We start from the raw sequence: 17,226 nt of genomic DNA on the forward strand, positions 1-17,226 counted from the left end.
TGTTTCTCTGATATTTGGTCATGCTAAAACATTAAAATTTTACCAAGCCTTCTGTTGTTGCAGTTCGTGATTGTTTCCTTGACTGGATAGGGTGTACTCTTCTATAGCGGTTATAAGTTCTTCACTAGAGGCAAGGGCAAGAATGAAGAGGTACATAAGTTAACATCTATAGGAAAATGTTTGGTATGAATTTTTGGGCTGCTTCTCACACTCTGGAACTTTCTCACGAATTGAAGTTTGCCATGTCTTGCTGCAGATAGTTGCAGAATCAAACAAGGCTTGAGTTTGCTATAACATCTGCTAAGAAGTTGCCCTACTTGACTTCAGCTCTCTCTAGTTGTGATTTTTATCTTTGTAATAATGGACTAGTTTTAGTAGCAATATATGGTTTGGAATATTTGGATAATTTCAGACAAGCACTAGGTATCTTTTGGAATTTGTTAAATGAAGAAAATTGTCAACATCTCAATATAATCATAATTCATGCTAATCAATATATACTATTTGGATAATTTCCTGAAAGAGGATATATCTATATATAATCATAATTCATGCTAATCAATCTATACTATTTATCTATATGTCAACATCTCATTATTTACAACCAAATTGTGACTAAGGTCAAAACAAATTGTGACAACAATCTAATAAGAATGATCCAAATTATAGGCAATATTTACTCTTCTACCAAAGTAATACTAAACGTTGAAAAAAAAATTCATCAAATATATCAAGTACTCACGTTGTTCAGAGTTCAAATGAACACCTTGTGACAAAGAAATAGCCTTGATGAAGTAAGCTGCAAATTTCAGAAACAAAAACACATAAAATTCAGAGTTAGCAATTTTTAAAATGCAGATTTAGACAGTTTACGGATCATGTTGATCATAAAGAAACTTATAGATCAACTTGATCCGTAAACCGTGTCTACACAATTTACGGATCAAGTTGATGTTCTTTCGGATCAACATGATCCTAAACAACCTTACGGATCAACTTGATCAGTAACGTTCACGTTCAATCTTATTTTTTTAAAAATGCTAAATATTACAAAAATAACAAAGTTAAGTATACTCTAACAAGAAATTGCTTGGTATAACTTCATAATTAAAAGGGCTAACATATTATTGTTTATGATATGTAATTATTTTTAAAAATAATGAATTAAAATTTTATCAAATAACTATTTTATCAAATGTCTATAATGAGGAGGTGGATGCATTACCAAAATGAGCCAAGGCTTTGATTAACCATTCTAACTACTCACCAGGAGGCTTTTTATCAAATGTCTATAACCAGGAGGCTTTTCTTAATGGTTTTTTTTTAACTAATTAAATTTCAATTTTAAAATTAGCCCATGTTTTTTCTTAATGGTTTTTTCTAACTACTAAATAAATTTCAATTTTCTCACAATTTATGTAATATTTAACATTTTTAAAAAATTAAGATTGACTGTTAATATAAATTAATACAAAAATTTCAATTTTCTCACAATTCATCTAATATTTAACATTTTTAAAAAATTAAGATTGACGGTTAATATAAATTAATATATAAATTTCAATTTTACGGATCAAGTTGATCCGTAAGCTTCTTTCAGATCAACATGATCCAGAAAAGCTTACGGATCAACTTGATCCATAACTTCTATTGCTGCAAACAATGCCGACGAACTCAACGCAACGATGCTTACCTCGACAATGTCGACGCGTGGAGGCAGCAACACCATCGACGCGGTTGCACAACGAAACGCCGACGAAGAAGACGAAGATGGGGAACAAATGCGCTGCGGCTGATGAAGACCGTGGGTCAAGCTTTTTCGAGACAAGCCTAGACTAAAAGGAAGAAGAACGAAGGTGAGGAAGAAGAAGCAGAATGTGGGAGGGAGGAGACCAAAAGCTTCAGTAACGAGGAAGAAGAAAAAATGGTGAGGAAGAAGAAGCGGAACACGGGAGGAAGGGAGAGAGACGAGAATGAACCGTTTTTTTTAAATAATTAAGCCAGGGGTAAAAATGTCTTTTCCCCTTAAGTGCTGGGTGCACCAGCAAATATGCTGGGTGCACCTAGCAGGACTCCTTACTTTTTATTATGAGCCCATTACCCATGGAGGCCGAAATAGTAGTAAAACCTAAACGCAATCCTAACCGTCCAATTTAGGTGTTGTATGAGTCGTAGCCTACTTTAAAATGCAGCACAAACCCTAATTTGTGCCTCCGTCACTTTTCTCAGCTGCTGTTCCTGCGCGTGAACAAGCCTCAGGTAGCTCTCACCTTTCTTCTTCTTCTTCTTAGATGCTTCATTGCAAAATTGTGTATATTTCTCATTCTAGATCTTAATTACGCTGTTACGTTTCTAAGACAGTGCTCGTTATATTCTTGTTTTGAAATTTCGCGTCTTTTTTTGCTTCTGAAAGTGGATCGCTCTCCTGTTTTTGTTCATTGTTTTCTGGATTAGTAGTGCTTGGGGTTGAATTAGAGGTAGAGCTATCGTATTTTTCGATGTTCTGTTTCCCTTGTATTTGGTTTTAGATTTGTATGTTTGAGCTGTTATTGTTTTGGAAGATGTAGGACTCTGAAAATTGCTTTGATTTTCTGTACTATGTGTGATTATGATTATACCAAGATATATTCCCGTTAGTGTGAGATTAGCCTCTTGAGTTGTGTGGCTAAGCTTGCTCTCTGGAAAGATGTTAGCTGATAACTGTGCATGTATTTAGTTAACGAGACCATCCAATGTTTTATGAAAATGCTGCAAAATAACAATTTTCGTTGTATATGTTTAATGATTTTGAATAAAGACATGCTTTTTTTTTTTATTGTGATGTTTGATATATGTTGTAAATTATTATAAGCGTTATGGTCTATTGTAGTTGAATTCTTCTTGGTTTTCACTGCCACCTATTTTTTTAGGACATTCTGACATTGCATTACTTTTCGCCTATTGAATGTATCAAATGTGGTTATTGTATTTGTTGTTTGTGATTGATCTGCTATGGTTACGCTTTCTTGTGCTTATCCAATTACCTTATTACATAATCTAACTTGTTGTCGTGGATGACCTGTTATGTGTAAGGTAAGCCAAAGCCATGGTTAAGCATAACAATGTTATCCCCAATGGACACTTCCGTAAGCACTGGCAGAACTATGTGAAGACCTGGTTCAATCAGCCAGCACGGAAGACAAGAAGACGGTTGGGTAATTTAACATATTTTCTTGTTCTTTTGAAACTTCTTAGTAATTTCTGTGTTAGTCTTTTGTGGTAAAAAGATCAGCTTGAGTTAGTATTATGGTTACTTTTAATTCTTTGACATGTTATTGCTGTATTCTTCAGCTCGTCAGAAGAAAGCTGTGAAGATTTTCCCCAGACCTACAGCTGGACCTCTTAGACCCATTGTACATGGTCAAACTTTGAAATACAACATGAAAGTGAGAGCTGGAAGGGGATTTTCCCTTGAAGAACTCAAGGTAATACTTGTATCTCCTATTTTAATTGTATGTAGTTATTATCCAGCTTGATATTTATAACTCCATGCCACATGAGTTTTGAGGTACTAAACCCAAACCTCCGTGTATCATTTAGTGTTTCACAATGGAAGAGCATGTAATGTACTAAACAGTTAACACATTAATAATTAGTTATTTCATTAGAAATTTAATTTCTGGGAATGTCCTTATTACTTGTGGGTTTTTAGTTCAATTCTTCCTGTTTTTTAACTTGAAGATAATATTACCCTAAAATTATTTTAAGCATTTATTTATTATAAAATGAAAATATGCTAAACATGAGTTCTGCTTTTAGATATGTTTCTGATATTATGTATTCTCTATATTATGCCATAGGCAGCAGGGATTCCCAAAAAGCTTGCACCAACAATTGGTATTGCTGTTGATCATCGCCGCAAGAACCGTTCTTTGGAAAGTCTGCAAGCTAATGTGCAGAGGCTGAAAACATACAAGGCCAAATTGGTTGTGTTCCCAAGACGGGCACAGAAGGTTAAGGTAATACAGATGTTCAATTATCTGTTTTGATTGTGTGGGCATTGTCTTAATTTTGATATCATCATTTCTGGTGAAAGGTAAAAAGGAATGATGTTTGTGTGAAATCTGACTGTTGTTTTATTGTAGGCTGGTGATTCTACTCCCGAGGAGCTTGCAAATGCAACGCAAGTCCAGGGTTCTTTCTTGCCTATTGTGAGGGAGAAGCCAACTGTTGAACTTGTAAAGGTTACAGATGACATGAAGGCTTTTAAAGCTTATTACAAGCTTCGACTTGAACGCACAAACAAACGCCATTATGGTGCCAGACTGAAGAAGGCTGCCGAAGCTGAGAAGGAAGACAAAAAGTGATGACCTTAGAAGTCTCTCGTTTGTAGTCCATCCATATAATAGTTGTTGCAAGACAATTTTTGCACGAGATTGATTAGCTCTATTCAGAACATGTTCAGTCTAAAACATGGATATTTTCACCCATTTTTATTGTGAACTTTTATTCAAGTTTGTTGGTTTAACTAGCATTTTGTTTTGTCTGGATTAATTTGGCAGTATTGTATTGATTTTGTTCAGAGGCTGTTTTCTAATTGCTGTTGGCATAGTTATTAATTTATTAGTGATTATGGGATAATAGTTAGTCTCTTCTCTAACTCAGCCCCACCATAATGGTGGGAGGTGGATAATTTCTGCTAGGTTTTTAGACTTCTTCCCACAGAAAGAGCTTTAAATAGGCATTCCTATCTGCAAAAGTATAATTTTTCTGGGAGAAAATAAACTCAACCCAATTGTGAGATGGTAGATGCATCCAATAAAAAGGCGAGACTTCATAAATTATAAAATTGATTGTTTACTCAAATAAATTACATTTTATTTTTCAAGAACAATTTAAATTGTGTTGAGATTTTTTTTGGTAAATCATAAAATGATGTTGAAATTAAATTTAAAGATAGAAATGAAAGAGATTGAAAAGGAGAAGTAATTGAATTAAGACAGTCACCATCAATGAGTTGTATATGGGGTTTGTAGTCAAGAACTAATTTTTATGTGTTAATTATTATATCATTTAATTTATATTTGAAAATACTAGAAATTTTAAAGACAATAATTTATAAGAAACTTAAAATATGACTATACTTGATTCACCCTTATTATGGCTTAAAAATTACTTTAAAATTAGATCTCAAATCCAAAACTCTAAAAATAAAATAGAAGCTATTTGACAATTTTATTTTTAGATCGATTGCTTTAGGATAAAAGAAAGACTAAATGTACAACTTATTTTTCAAAAGTTGCTTCAATTATTTTTTTTTCAAAAAAACAAGCTATTTCTCCTTTTTTTTTTTAGGAGTTTTTTCTGTCTCGGAAATGTGTTTGATGATTCCTATTTTCTTTTAATATTTTTAAAAAATTGGGTCCAATACCACTAAAGACAGCAAGCTTTTTTTCATAGACTAATATAGGAAGTTACCTGATCAAAAAAAGACAAACTGATAAAAAAAATATAGCAAGTTATAGGGGTAAAAGTTCATAAAATAAATATAAATTAAACACTGAACCCCTCAACATTAAAGAATTAATGAGAAGAGAGAAAGAGAAAGAAAAGAGAGATTCTATAATGTGTGTAAATGATTCTTAGTTTATAAAGAGTTGCAACTCAGCTAGTTATATAGAAGTGAGTAGCTTGCACTAGAAGATAGATCCTAACTAACGCCAATTGCATTACAGAATGACAACTGATAAACTAATTTTAACAGTTGCGCTGAGTCAGAATGCTGACTCAACTTATACTCCATCATTCCCCCTGCAATCTCAGAGTGCTCTGAAGTTGAGAGAAAGACAACACTTGTAGATTGGTCAAGAAAATTCAGTCAAGCTGGTCCTTAGCTGGAACATGAGTAACAATTAGAAACTTGTCTAACACCTTCTATCATACAAAAAAGATATCAAGTTCCATGTGCTTGGTTCTTGAGTGCAGAACAGGATTATGACTGAATAAGTGCTACAGTGCTAAGATTATCACAACATATAGTAGGAATGTCAATTTGAATTTGAAGCTCATTCAACAGTGACTGAATCCCAATGATTTAAGCAGCAGTAATAGCCAAGCTTTTGTATTCAGCTTCTACACTTGATCTTGCTACCTAAGTCTGCTTCTTTGACCACCAGAAAATCATTTGATCTCTCATGGGTCTGGTTGATGCACCCCATGTTTGTTTTGTTTTTCTAATCTTTTTTTATTAACATATTCTTGACCTTTTGTTGTTTTGCTGGATAGCGTTTGTGGTGCCAACCTAATTGGGATTGCTTGCGCTGTCTGTTTGCATCAATTGGCCTCTTTTGATTAAAAAAAGTAATAATATGATCACAATAATGGACACAAGTTGTACAGGGAAAAGGTCTGGACTGGTTGCGCGTGCTTGGAGCAACACAAAATGCATTTGACGACAAAAAAATAAAAAATAAAAACATGTTGAATTATGACCAATTCCTTTCTAGAGAAACTAATTGATCATTGTATGATTCTCATTTCCCATACGCCTTTCTCCTAATTGTTAATGCTGTGTGTCTAGAAACAAATTATTCAGACTAGAAGCTAGTTAGACATTTAGCACAAAACAGTGAGTACAAACTTGAGCAGCAACTACAAGACACTTAGGAAGCATTTTGTTGGTGACAAGAGAAACAACTCTTCTGCAAACAAACATAAGATACAGCACCTTATCAAGAAGATTGAATCAAGAAGATCAATCAAATGGTTTCAATTACCCTTACACAATTGTGTTGCAAATCTAAATCCACCTCTTGGGTGAAAAACAAATGAAATAAACTTTGTGCAGCTGGTGTGTAGCTCTGCCCCATCAGAAAATTATAGCATAACTGTATAAGATTGTCTAATTTACAATCTACAACCAGTGACTGATCAACAAAACTGTACAATGTAGAATTAGATGATACTTAGTTCAATATTCAGATCCCATATAACCATAAGCATGAAAACAGTGAGGACAACTAAATAGTTGCTCATGTAGAGCTGAACCACTTTCAAATATGACACAACACACTTGATCAAGTCACAAAAATCACTTGATCAGCCTCCAAACAATCAACTGAATTGATGTATCTTGCACTTGCATATTTCTCATTCTTTAAATCACTTTCTGCAAATACTACAGAATCAATGATGAAGCTGATAAGCAATCATCAGTTTACTTCAACAAAGTAAACTCTCAAAGAACCATAAAAGAAGTGGAGTTTGAACTAACTTGCTGCATGAGCTCACAAGGTTACAAACGTAAGGAGTTTTGAAATGACATCAAATTAGTGTGGGTAGCATTTGTACAGAAGCATTTAAATTATGTTTAGTTCTATTAATGAGTCTGAGTAATATACAACTAAATTTGAAGTACATTGAAACACCTACTTATATGTAGTTGTGGTGAATGAAAGTAGTGCATGTGTACGGCCAAGCTCTTCCATTAAAAAGCAACATTTAAAGAGAAAGGCAAACAAACAACACATTTAAAATGTGAGAACCGAGTAGAAAGTGGAATTTGATCTCTGCAATGTTTTGTACACTAATTTTTTTGCCACACTTGGCCGACTTGCTGTCTCAAACTTGAGAATCACTAGACTAAGTTGTTTGATATTTGTAGGACTCCTAGAAAAGTTGTTGCAGAATTCATTGACTGCTTTTACAAATTCCAAGTACTACCCCTTATTAGATGCTCATAAAAGTATTTGTTTTTCTCCTGTTATCGTAATATTTAAACATTGAATCTACGACATGATTTTAAACTAGACTTGGACTAAGAAATGTGAAAATACTTAGCAAGAGAGATTTATTGAAGGTCGCTATGAAATATATGCACTCACTACATCAACTTATCCTGTTTGAGTCCACTTTTTTTTCTTATGGCTCATGTACTATGTTTTTAATCACTAATTTTTATATTTCATTTGAAACTAGTAGCTAGCACACACCACTTTGGTGGCAAGGGAGCATCCCTTGGTATGAAGGTCGTAGATCTCTTCATGAAGTTCTCTCATGACATAGTCTGCCTGTTGGCAGTTCAGGCATTTGAGCAGGGATGCTGTTAACCCTCTTTTGAATAGCTCGTCATCAAGGATACATAGTAGCTAACCTTTCCTTTTAGTCGCTGGGCTTCGTTCTTGTCTACTGGCAACACCCCCCAAATTAGGAAATTCTTGTAGGGGGTCATCCAGTTTGGTTCCTCCTCTTCTTCGGCCATAATTTTCTCAATGTCTATAGTGGGAGTTTGGAGCGTCCCTTGGATGATAGTCTTGAGGTGACCGGTCTTTTTGGTGCAAGCCAGTTTGGAGAGCAAGTCTTCTCTGGTGTTGCTCTCCTAGGGTATGTAGTACATCTCAAAGCATTCAAAGTTGTCAATTAGAGTTTTGGCAATGTGGTAGTACTTGAGCAGTACTTTTTCCTTGATCTGGTATCTGTTGGCAACTTGCCCCTAGACAAGATGCGAGTCTGTGTAGCATTGTAGCTTCTTGTTAGTTTTAGATGTGCTATAAATGCCTCATACTCATCCTGATTGTTAGAGGCTTTAATGTTAAGCTTGAGAGCCTAATCTAGAGTGACATTTCCAGGGACTTCGAGGATAATACATGCCCTGCTTGGATTCGCTGTCCACGTAGAGGTTCCACTAGTCTGGGGAAGTTTGGTCATTTCTAGAAAATTCTGTTAGAAAGTCTACCATGAATTTTATCTTCATGGGGCAATGAGGTTCGTATTGGAGATCGAACTCTGACAATTCTACTAACCATGCTACCATCCTTTAGGCTTTTGCAACACATGTTTGATGGGGTAGTTCATCTTAACTACCACTTCGTGACTCTGAAAGTATGGCCTGAGACATCAGTTCGAGGTGATGAGTGCTAGTGCCACCTTCTCTATCATTTGGTAGCACTTCTCAGTGTCATGGAGTATGCGACTAGTGAAGTAGATGGGAAAATGATGCTTCCCTTCCTCTTGTACGAGGGCTGAGCAAACGATTGCGTTAGCTACTAAGAGGTATAAAAGTAGGCATACTTCTGCCCTGGGTTGGCTCAGGACTGGCGGTGTGGCAAGGTCTTCTTGAAGGTTAAGAAAGCTTGTTTGCAGACCTCGTCCCACAGGAATGACTCAGTTTTCTTGAGCAGTTTGTAGAACGACTTAGCCTTTTCAGTGAGCTTTGGGAGAAGCCTAGACAGGGATGTCAGTCTACCATTCAACTTTTGGATTTCCTAGATATTGGTAGGACTGCGCATCTCCAATATAGCTGTGCATTTGTTGGGATTGGCTTTTCTTCCTCGACTTGGGATCATGAAGCCGAGGAACTTGCCTCCATCGACCCTGAAAGTGCATTTTTCCAGGTTGATGCGTATGTCGTATTTGCGGATTTCTCTGAATCCCTCTTCCAAAACTGCCATGTGTTGGGATATGCTATGGGATTTGACGAACATGTCGTCGACGCAGAACTCAACATTTCGTCCGATCAGCTGTTTAAAGATTTGGTCCATCAATCTCTGGTATGTAGTGCCTGCATTTTTCAGGCCAAAGGGCATGACCCTGTAGCGGAAGTTGACATCTTCAGTGTGAATGCCATTTTCTCTTCGTCTGGGGCATACATCTAGATCTAATTGTATCTTGAGTAGGCGTCCAAGAAGCTTAGTACTTGGAAACCAGATGCTCCATTGACTATCCTATCAATGTTGGGCAAAGGGTATGCATCTTTGGGACATGTCGTGCTAAGATCGGTGTAGTCGGTGCACATTCACCACTTTTCGTTTGCTTTTCTGACCATGACGACGTTGGCGAGCCAAGTAGAGTACCCGAATTTGATGAAATTAGCTTTGAGGAGCTTGTCTACTCTCTCTCTAATTGTTTTGTGTCATTTTTCTCCTATCTTCCTCTTCTTCTATGATACCGGTTTGAGCTGAGGACAGATGGTGAACTTGTGGCAAATAATGCTGGGGTGAATTCTCGGAATGTCAAATGGCTGCATGCGAACAAGTCTGTGTTTCTATGTAGGACATCAATTATGCGTCTGTGCTCATGGTTGGTGAGGTCCCTGCTGAGTTGCGTAGACTACCTAGGTTTGGGTTTGAGCTACAGCTTAACGAGTTATTCAATAGGCTTTAGCCTCTATCAGAAGTGTCGTTGCGCGAATCTACATCGAATATATCATCCAGGCTTGCTTGGTAGACGGTCAGGGTTCAGACTTAAGACCTTTCGCCCAGGCTCATGACTTAAGTACCACCACCCGCTGTGGGGTAAGGCCTTGGAGGCTCCTTTGTGGGAGGATAGGGGTGCTACTTTTAGGATTTCTGTGTAGCACTATCGTGCCTGCTTTTGATCTTCCTTGGCAGTCATGATCTCTCACGTCAAGGTGGGGAACTTCATCTTCAGATGCAGTGTGGAGACGATGGCTCTAAGCTCATTGAGCGTTTTCCTAATTGTAAAGCTCCATAAGAGTTGGCCTTGATCAAAGGTGGTCATTAGGTTGACATAGCCTTTGGTATTTACTATTTCTCCTGCGAAGCCAAGGAGTGGATCAGAATGAGGTTGGACGGTATCAGACAAGACTTCGAGCCTCTAAAATATTTTCCAATATAAGATGTCAGTAGAGCTGCCCTAGTCGATGAGGACCTTGGACACCATGAATTTGGCGATTATGATGGAGACAACCATGAAGTCCTTAGGTTGATATCCTTGAAGTCTCTATCGGTGAAAGTGATTATGGGGGTGATAGGTCGACACAGTTGATGTCGATGTCCCAGATATCATGGAAGTGGCGTTTGCGAGACTAATTTGACTGCCTTCCATAGGAAAATTCATCCGCAACGGTGTTGATTACACCTTTAATTTGTTGGGTGGGCTCATTTTCTTGTTCCTGCGGAGGTTGTTGCTGGCGTCTTTGATGGTGGTGTCTCCATCTTCCTCGATCTTCTACTTTGTCTCTTTTTTTGTCGACATCGTGGTGTCTGTGGTGCTCCTCTTGGTGTCCTCCGGGTCTTGCTTCCATTGCATGACTATTCGACCTTTTCACAAACTGGGCTAGGTACCCAACCTGTATGAGCTCTTCTATCTTGTCTTTTAGGGCCCAACAATCTTCTGTGTTGTGATCGTAACTACGATTGTATCTGTAGTATTTTGTCATGTATAACCTTGGCATGAGAGGAAGTGAAAAAGGTAGTTTTATGGGTACCTCTGGGTTGAAGGCCTCCTTAAGGATTATAGTGCGATTGGCTGTTAGGGGTATGTATAGCTCATACCCAGGCCTTTTTGGGAGAGGCTAGCGCTTGTACGGCTTGTGTCTTTTGTCCAACTTGTGGGAGTCGGTCTTGGTACCTCCTTCTCTCTTATCGCGCTTTTGTCCAACTTGTTGGATCTCGTTTCTTCACTTGGACATCTCTTCCATCTGGATGTAGCCTTTAGCTCATTCGCACAACTCATCCATGCTACTAGGGTTTTTTTGCACAGACTGTCTGCAAACTTACTGAGTTGAAGGGCGAGGAACATGGAGTGTAATGCTATCTCTGGGTTGATATTTCAAATCTAGATAGCAATGCGTCCAAACCTGTCCATGAATTTTTGGAGAGATTCATCATCTTCTTGTCGTAGGCTGGCCAAAGCGGCCGATGTCATACGATGTGACTAGTTGGTTGCATATTGCAAACTAAAACGTACGACAAAAGTGTCGAAGCTATCAATGAAACTTGGAGGAAGTCCACTACACCAGGTTAATGCCACCATTTTGAGAGATGTTGGAAAGACACGACACAAGATTGTGTTGTCATTGGTGTATAGATTCTCTTTTGTGAGGAAAACGTCCAGATGTTCATCTAGATCAGTGGTTCCATCGTACTGCTCTAGGTTGAGTGGTTTCCAACCTAGGGGTATGTCGACTTCCATGATGCGGTCGACAAAGGGGTGTTGACGAGTAGTTCGCCCTTCAGGACGGTGTATATGGGAGAGACTAGGATCAACTTAAGTGTTGACTGTGTATCGGGGGTGTGATTCCTCTTGAGTGCGCTCAGGCAATGTAAGAGCAGAATACTCGACACCCTGTGGGTGTCTGACACGAGCCTCCAGATGATCATGGTCAGCCTTTAGCTTTCTGAGCTCCTTCTCATGGTGTCGCTCCATCTCTGCAATGAAGTTTTGAGTTGTTGGAGAGTATCGGTAACCGTCATGGTTGCTAGAGGAGGATTGGAGCCTTTGAAAGAGGTCTCATGTCTAAGGTCGGAACAGGTGCTAACCATGGGTGGAAAAGAGAGGTTGCGGGGTATGTTTTACCGCGGCCCCACGGTGGGCGCCAAATGTACTTACCAAAATGTGTAGCTGTTCCATGTTAGGGTGGACGCAGCTAAGGTGGGTTCCTAGATCTCACACGTCGGATGATAAATAACCTTTGTTAAGAGGACAAGAGGGAGGACCTGCTAAATAAAGGATTTCGATGCTCAAGTAAGTACGTGAGTTAGGAAAGTATGAGTGATTATGAAAAGAATGAGATGAAACTTGATATTTATAGAATAGAGTAGGAGCCATGGGTCCTTGTTTGTAGGGACTGTTATGGTGACATAACAACCCTTGCAGATAATTACCGACTTGTAGATAATAGCCAATAGATAATGGTGGCTTATAGATAATTGTATATTTTCCACGTGATAAGAAAATTGCAATATATTCAAATAATAAGTTAGAGATGACCTGTCATTTGAGATCCTGACTATTAAGGACATAACGTTAGTGCTCCCTACCAGGATTGACATGTGTCTCAGAGTAACAGATAGCTTACCATGTATATTTTTTGCACCTTGAAGAGTACAATATATATGCAGCGGCAGAGCCGCACAGGATCGATCAGGAGGGAGAAAATATATGAAATTAAAACTTTGATTTTTTTGAAACGGAAAGAAAAACTTACAAAGATTTTTTCTTAGCAGAGCTTCTCTCTCTAAAATCTCAAATCTAACTATCTGAAAGGGTGCCTCACAACTGAGCCGAGGACTCCTTTTATAGCCAAATTGTTTTACTGTAGCTACAGTACTAGTTATGTGACCAAAACTATTTGAATAGTACAAGTAAATTACAATTAATCATCATTTAAAGAAATACCAAAACAATCGTCTTCATTTTGGTAAAACGGGTCTTCTTCTTCTTTGGAATTGTTATCTTCCTTTTTTGAGGAAGAGCTTTCTTCTTCTTGTTGAAGAATTTGTAGGACTTCTTTCAAATTTTGAGCCAGACTTTCTTTTGATTTGGAGCTGGCTAGAAAAGCAACTAATTGAGACTTTTGATTGGGAAATAAAGAAGTCTCTGTATTAGCAACTTTCAGAAATTCCAGATGGGCTTGAAACCAGATTTTTACTTGATCTGGTGCTACTTTAGATATACCAAACTGATTCCACCACTTGATAAATGTGTGTCGCTGTAGTAATGGAAACTGCTTGTTGTTTTCAGTTTTTCTATAACTATATTGCCATGAAAATATCCATGACAATGCAAAACTGGAAAAATACATCAAATCTGCAGGGATTCGTGATTCCTGAGAATTGAACATTCGTCTGAATTGATCAAACCCTTGTTGGACTTGCTCTGGATATACCTCAGAATTTGGTCCAAAGAAATCCCACCATTGAAGGGACCAATTTGGAAAATTATAAATTGTGTTAGTTTTGAAGTAAATCAACCAGGAATGTTTAAACTTGCTATTTTGATGCCAGAATACATTGGTCCAGGCATTTACATAATCCCAGTAGGTGTAACCTATAAGGTCAAACGGTGCAGAAATTTTTTTGGGTTGATTCAAATTTGTTCCAAATTTTCTAGGTTGTAAAACCTTTAAAATCTGGATAGTTGAATAAGTATTCATATTTGGGTCATTTGTGTCTTTGAAGTGTTTAATAGACACTGAGTTTGTGTCTATTAGTATGAACTCATTAAAGATTCTTGTTTTATTTGTGGCGGTGGGTTTGAAATGGAAGCCTGGTGGAAATGCCTTGGTCGTGGCTTTGAATGGATTTTTGTCCCAGAATTCTGGCTCCATATGCAAAACAGTTGAAATTTATTTTTGTAAATGTAACTGTTAGTAGCTTTTGGTGGTGGTGTTTTTTGTTGGGATATAGTCCGTTTCCCTTTTGGATTAATTATTTTGGATTGTTTGGAATTTTGGATCATATTTTGTAAATCTGTTTCAAAATCTTCATTAGATTTTGAGGCAATGTTTGCCCAAGTCTTTTTGGCTAGTTTTGGTAGTTTGGCTAGACCCATTTCTTGTAGGGCCTGGAGTGTTTGTATTGACCAAGCATATTTGGCCTTTGTTTGTTTTGTGGTTGCAGGTTTTGGGTGTTCCTATATGGATGACTCAGGTTTGATTGTAACTATTTGGGTCAATGACCCTTCATTTTTAGGTTTCTGGGTAGATGACCTGGGTTGGTGACCCAAAAGATGTTGAAGAACTCTTTTTGATGGTTGGCTCTGGTAGGGCCAACTTAAAACTTTTACCTGTGCTTCTGCCTCCCCTTAGGGAGGTTCCCGTTGCCTTAGGTGGCATGACCGTTTTTCTGTAAGGATTTACGGGTGAGATAGTCAGGTAGAGAATTTGAGGTGCCCTTGATGTATTCTATATCAAAATAAAAAACACTTAATATTGCTTGCCATCTATCAAAAATTTGTTTAGAGGCAAGGTTTTTGACATCTTTTTGTAAAATATCTTTAGTTGATTTACAATCAACTCTTATTAAAAAAATTTGGTTTAGTAAATCAAATTGAAACTTGGAAATGTACAAAACAATTGCTAAAACTTCTTTTTTAATAGTTGAATATTTTAATTGTGTAGAATTCCAATGCTTTGATGTGTATGCAATGACATGTTCTTAATTATGGACTCTTTGAGGATACCACCATAACCTATGTCAGATGCATCAGTTTCAACAATTTTGAATGCCTGCGGAATTGGAAGATACATGCATTTTATGGATTGGACTTTGAGTTTGATGTCTTTGATAGTTTGAGTATGGATGTCAAACCAATGAGGCAGATTTCTCTTCAACCTATCATGTAATGGTTTGACAATATTGTTTAAGTATGGTACAAATTCTCTTACATAATTCAGACAACCAATGAATCTTTGTAACTGAGTTTTGTCTAAAATTTGGTTGGGAAATTTGTTTGTGAATTCTATTGATCTATCTATGGGTATGATTGTTCCCTGGTGAATGTTATGACCAAGGAATCGAATTTTTGTTTGAAATAGATTGATTTTTGTTTTGGAGACAACAAGGCCATTTTGTTTGATGACGTGAATAAAAGTTTGTAGATGTTTGAAATGTTGGTTTATATTTTGGGAGAAGATTAAAAAATCATCAATGTAGGCGATGACAAATTTTGAATAAGGATTGAAAATATCATTCATGATTTTTTGGAATTCTGAAGGGGCGTTCTTTAGACCGAATGTCATGACATTCCATTTGTATTGCTCGAAAGGTACTGTAAAAGCAGTTTTGTACCTATCTGATTCTTGTATCTGGATTTGCCAAAATCTGGATTTCATATCAAACTTTGAAAATATTTTTGCAGAATTTAATTTGTTGAGTAAATCTTTTTTATTTTGAATAGGATACCTAATCCATTGTAAAGCTTGATTTAGAGGTTTATAATTTATGACTAAACGAGGTGTACCCCGTTCAAGCTTTGATTGTTTGTTGACATAGAAAGCAACATAAGACCATGGGCTTTTACTCTTTCTAATTAAACCTTTGTCCAGCAGATCTTTAATTTCCTTTTGAAAATATTGAAGAAGTTCTTCATTCATTTGGATTGGTCTAGCTTTTGTGGGAATTTGTTTTTCCCTAAAAAATTTCTCATAAGGGAGATCGACAATATGTTTCTTACGGTTCTAGAATGCATGTGGCAAGTCGAAAAAAATTGTTAATTGAATGTGTTGTAACAGGTTTTGGGTTTTCTCTTTTAATTGGGGTTTTTCCAATTGTGACTGAATGTTATTAAAATAGATTTCTTCTTTCAAGAAATTGATCTGACTAATTTCTTTTCTATGAAATTTATGTTTCTTGTGATTGGTTTGGTAAAAAAATTAAATATAATTTTTCTTCCCAAATGAGTGGTAGTTATTCCTTCCTTGGATATCTAAAAGGGGGAATACGACTCTAATGAAGGGTATTCCTAGGATAACCTCATTCTTTAGGTTTTTTACCAGAAGAAAGTTTGAGTTAATCCTAAGACCTTGATTTTCTATGATTGCACTTGATAATTTGTAATTAATTTTCAACTTTGAGCCATTTGCTGTGCTCAATTTCTCTGAGGTTTTCTCAAAGAATTTTGTAGGAACTAATCCCTCTAAAATACAGTTTGAATATGCTCTCGTGTCAAATAAGGCCATTGTGTCCAGAACAAAATCATTAATAATGATTCTAATGTTTATATAGAATTTTTGGATTTTAATCTTGTTGATTAATCCCATAAACATTTCATCTTTTAGGTTTTTATTTTCTTCATTCCTCTCTATACTTTCAAAATCACTATTTTCTTAAAGATGAGATAGGATGATTTGATGAATTTCTTGTTGTTGACGAAGTTCCTTAACTTCTTTTTTCAAATTATTAATCTTTGTTTGGAGATCTTGGATTGTAGTTGGTTTTGCTGAAATATTTTCTAATCTTTTGAATATGTTACTAACATCGAATTTGTTATTTGTAATAAAATCTTTTGGTTTTGGTTTGGTTTCTAAAAATTTTCTCAGTTTTTCCAAGAAAACCTTCTTTTCCTGGGGGTCTGGTATGGAATTGATTATCGTGAACAAGAGATCTTGTTCTCTTGTTAGAGTGTTTATTTGTTGTATCTCTTCATCGTCCGTAGACGACGGTTGGTCGTCCTGTTGGATTAGATTGAGGTTTTCTTCAGAGGATGTAGAGGATGTATTTTCCGTTTCTTCCTCCGATGTCTCAATAAGTAGATTATTAATCTGTTCTTCAATGTGAGTATCTCCTTTTTGGAAATCTCTTTTTGTTGAAGGTTTTATTTTCATGGGGTTCTTTCCTAAGGTTTTGTTTCTTCTTTTGTTTTGGACAGACGAGTAGTCCAAATTGTTCACAAAAAGATCCTAAATCTCTCTTCGTTTGGGCCTTCTCTTTGGCTAATTGTCTTTGGATTTTGTCATCCTGATAGATTTTTAAGGCTATTTTTTGGACATACGAAATTAAATTG

At 36.6% G+C, this 17,226-nt stretch overlaps 1 protein-coding gene across 2 annotated transcripts; it reads left to right on the plus strand.

Moving 5' to 3' along the window:
- The first annotated feature begins 2,123 nt into the window (after positions 1 to 2,123).
- On the plus strand, positions 2,124 to 4,576 carry LOC100805957 (60S ribosomal protein L13-1). Of its 2 annotated transcripts, none has more exons than XM_006578317.4 (5): positions 2,124 to 2,259; positions 3,073 to 3,194; positions 3,331 to 3,464; positions 3,840 to 3,998; positions 4,125 to 4,576. In XM_006578317.4, exons 2-5 carry the CDS (start codon positions 3,086 to 3,088, stop codon positions 4,344 to 4,346), a joined length of 624 nt encoding a protein of 207 aa, XP_006578380.1. In that variant the 5' UTR covers positions 2,124 to 2,259; positions 3,073 to 3,085; the 3' UTR covers positions 4,347 to 4,576. The 2 variants fall into 2 exon arrangements, with proteins under 2 accessions (XP_006578380.1, XP_003522855.1); XM_003522807.5 differs by having other exon boundaries at positions 2,179 to 2,259; positions 3,078 to 3,194.
- The last annotated feature ends 12,650 nt before the right edge of the window (positions 4,577 to 17,226 follow it).

The sequence above is a fragment of the Glycine max genome, chromosome 4 (assembly GCF_000004515.6).
Source record: "Glycine max cultivar Williams 82 chromosome 4, Glycine_max_v4.0, whole genome shotgun sequence".
Taxonomy (NCBI): domain Eukaryota; kingdom Viridiplantae; phylum Streptophyta; class Magnoliopsida; order Fabales; family Fabaceae; genus Glycine; species Glycine max.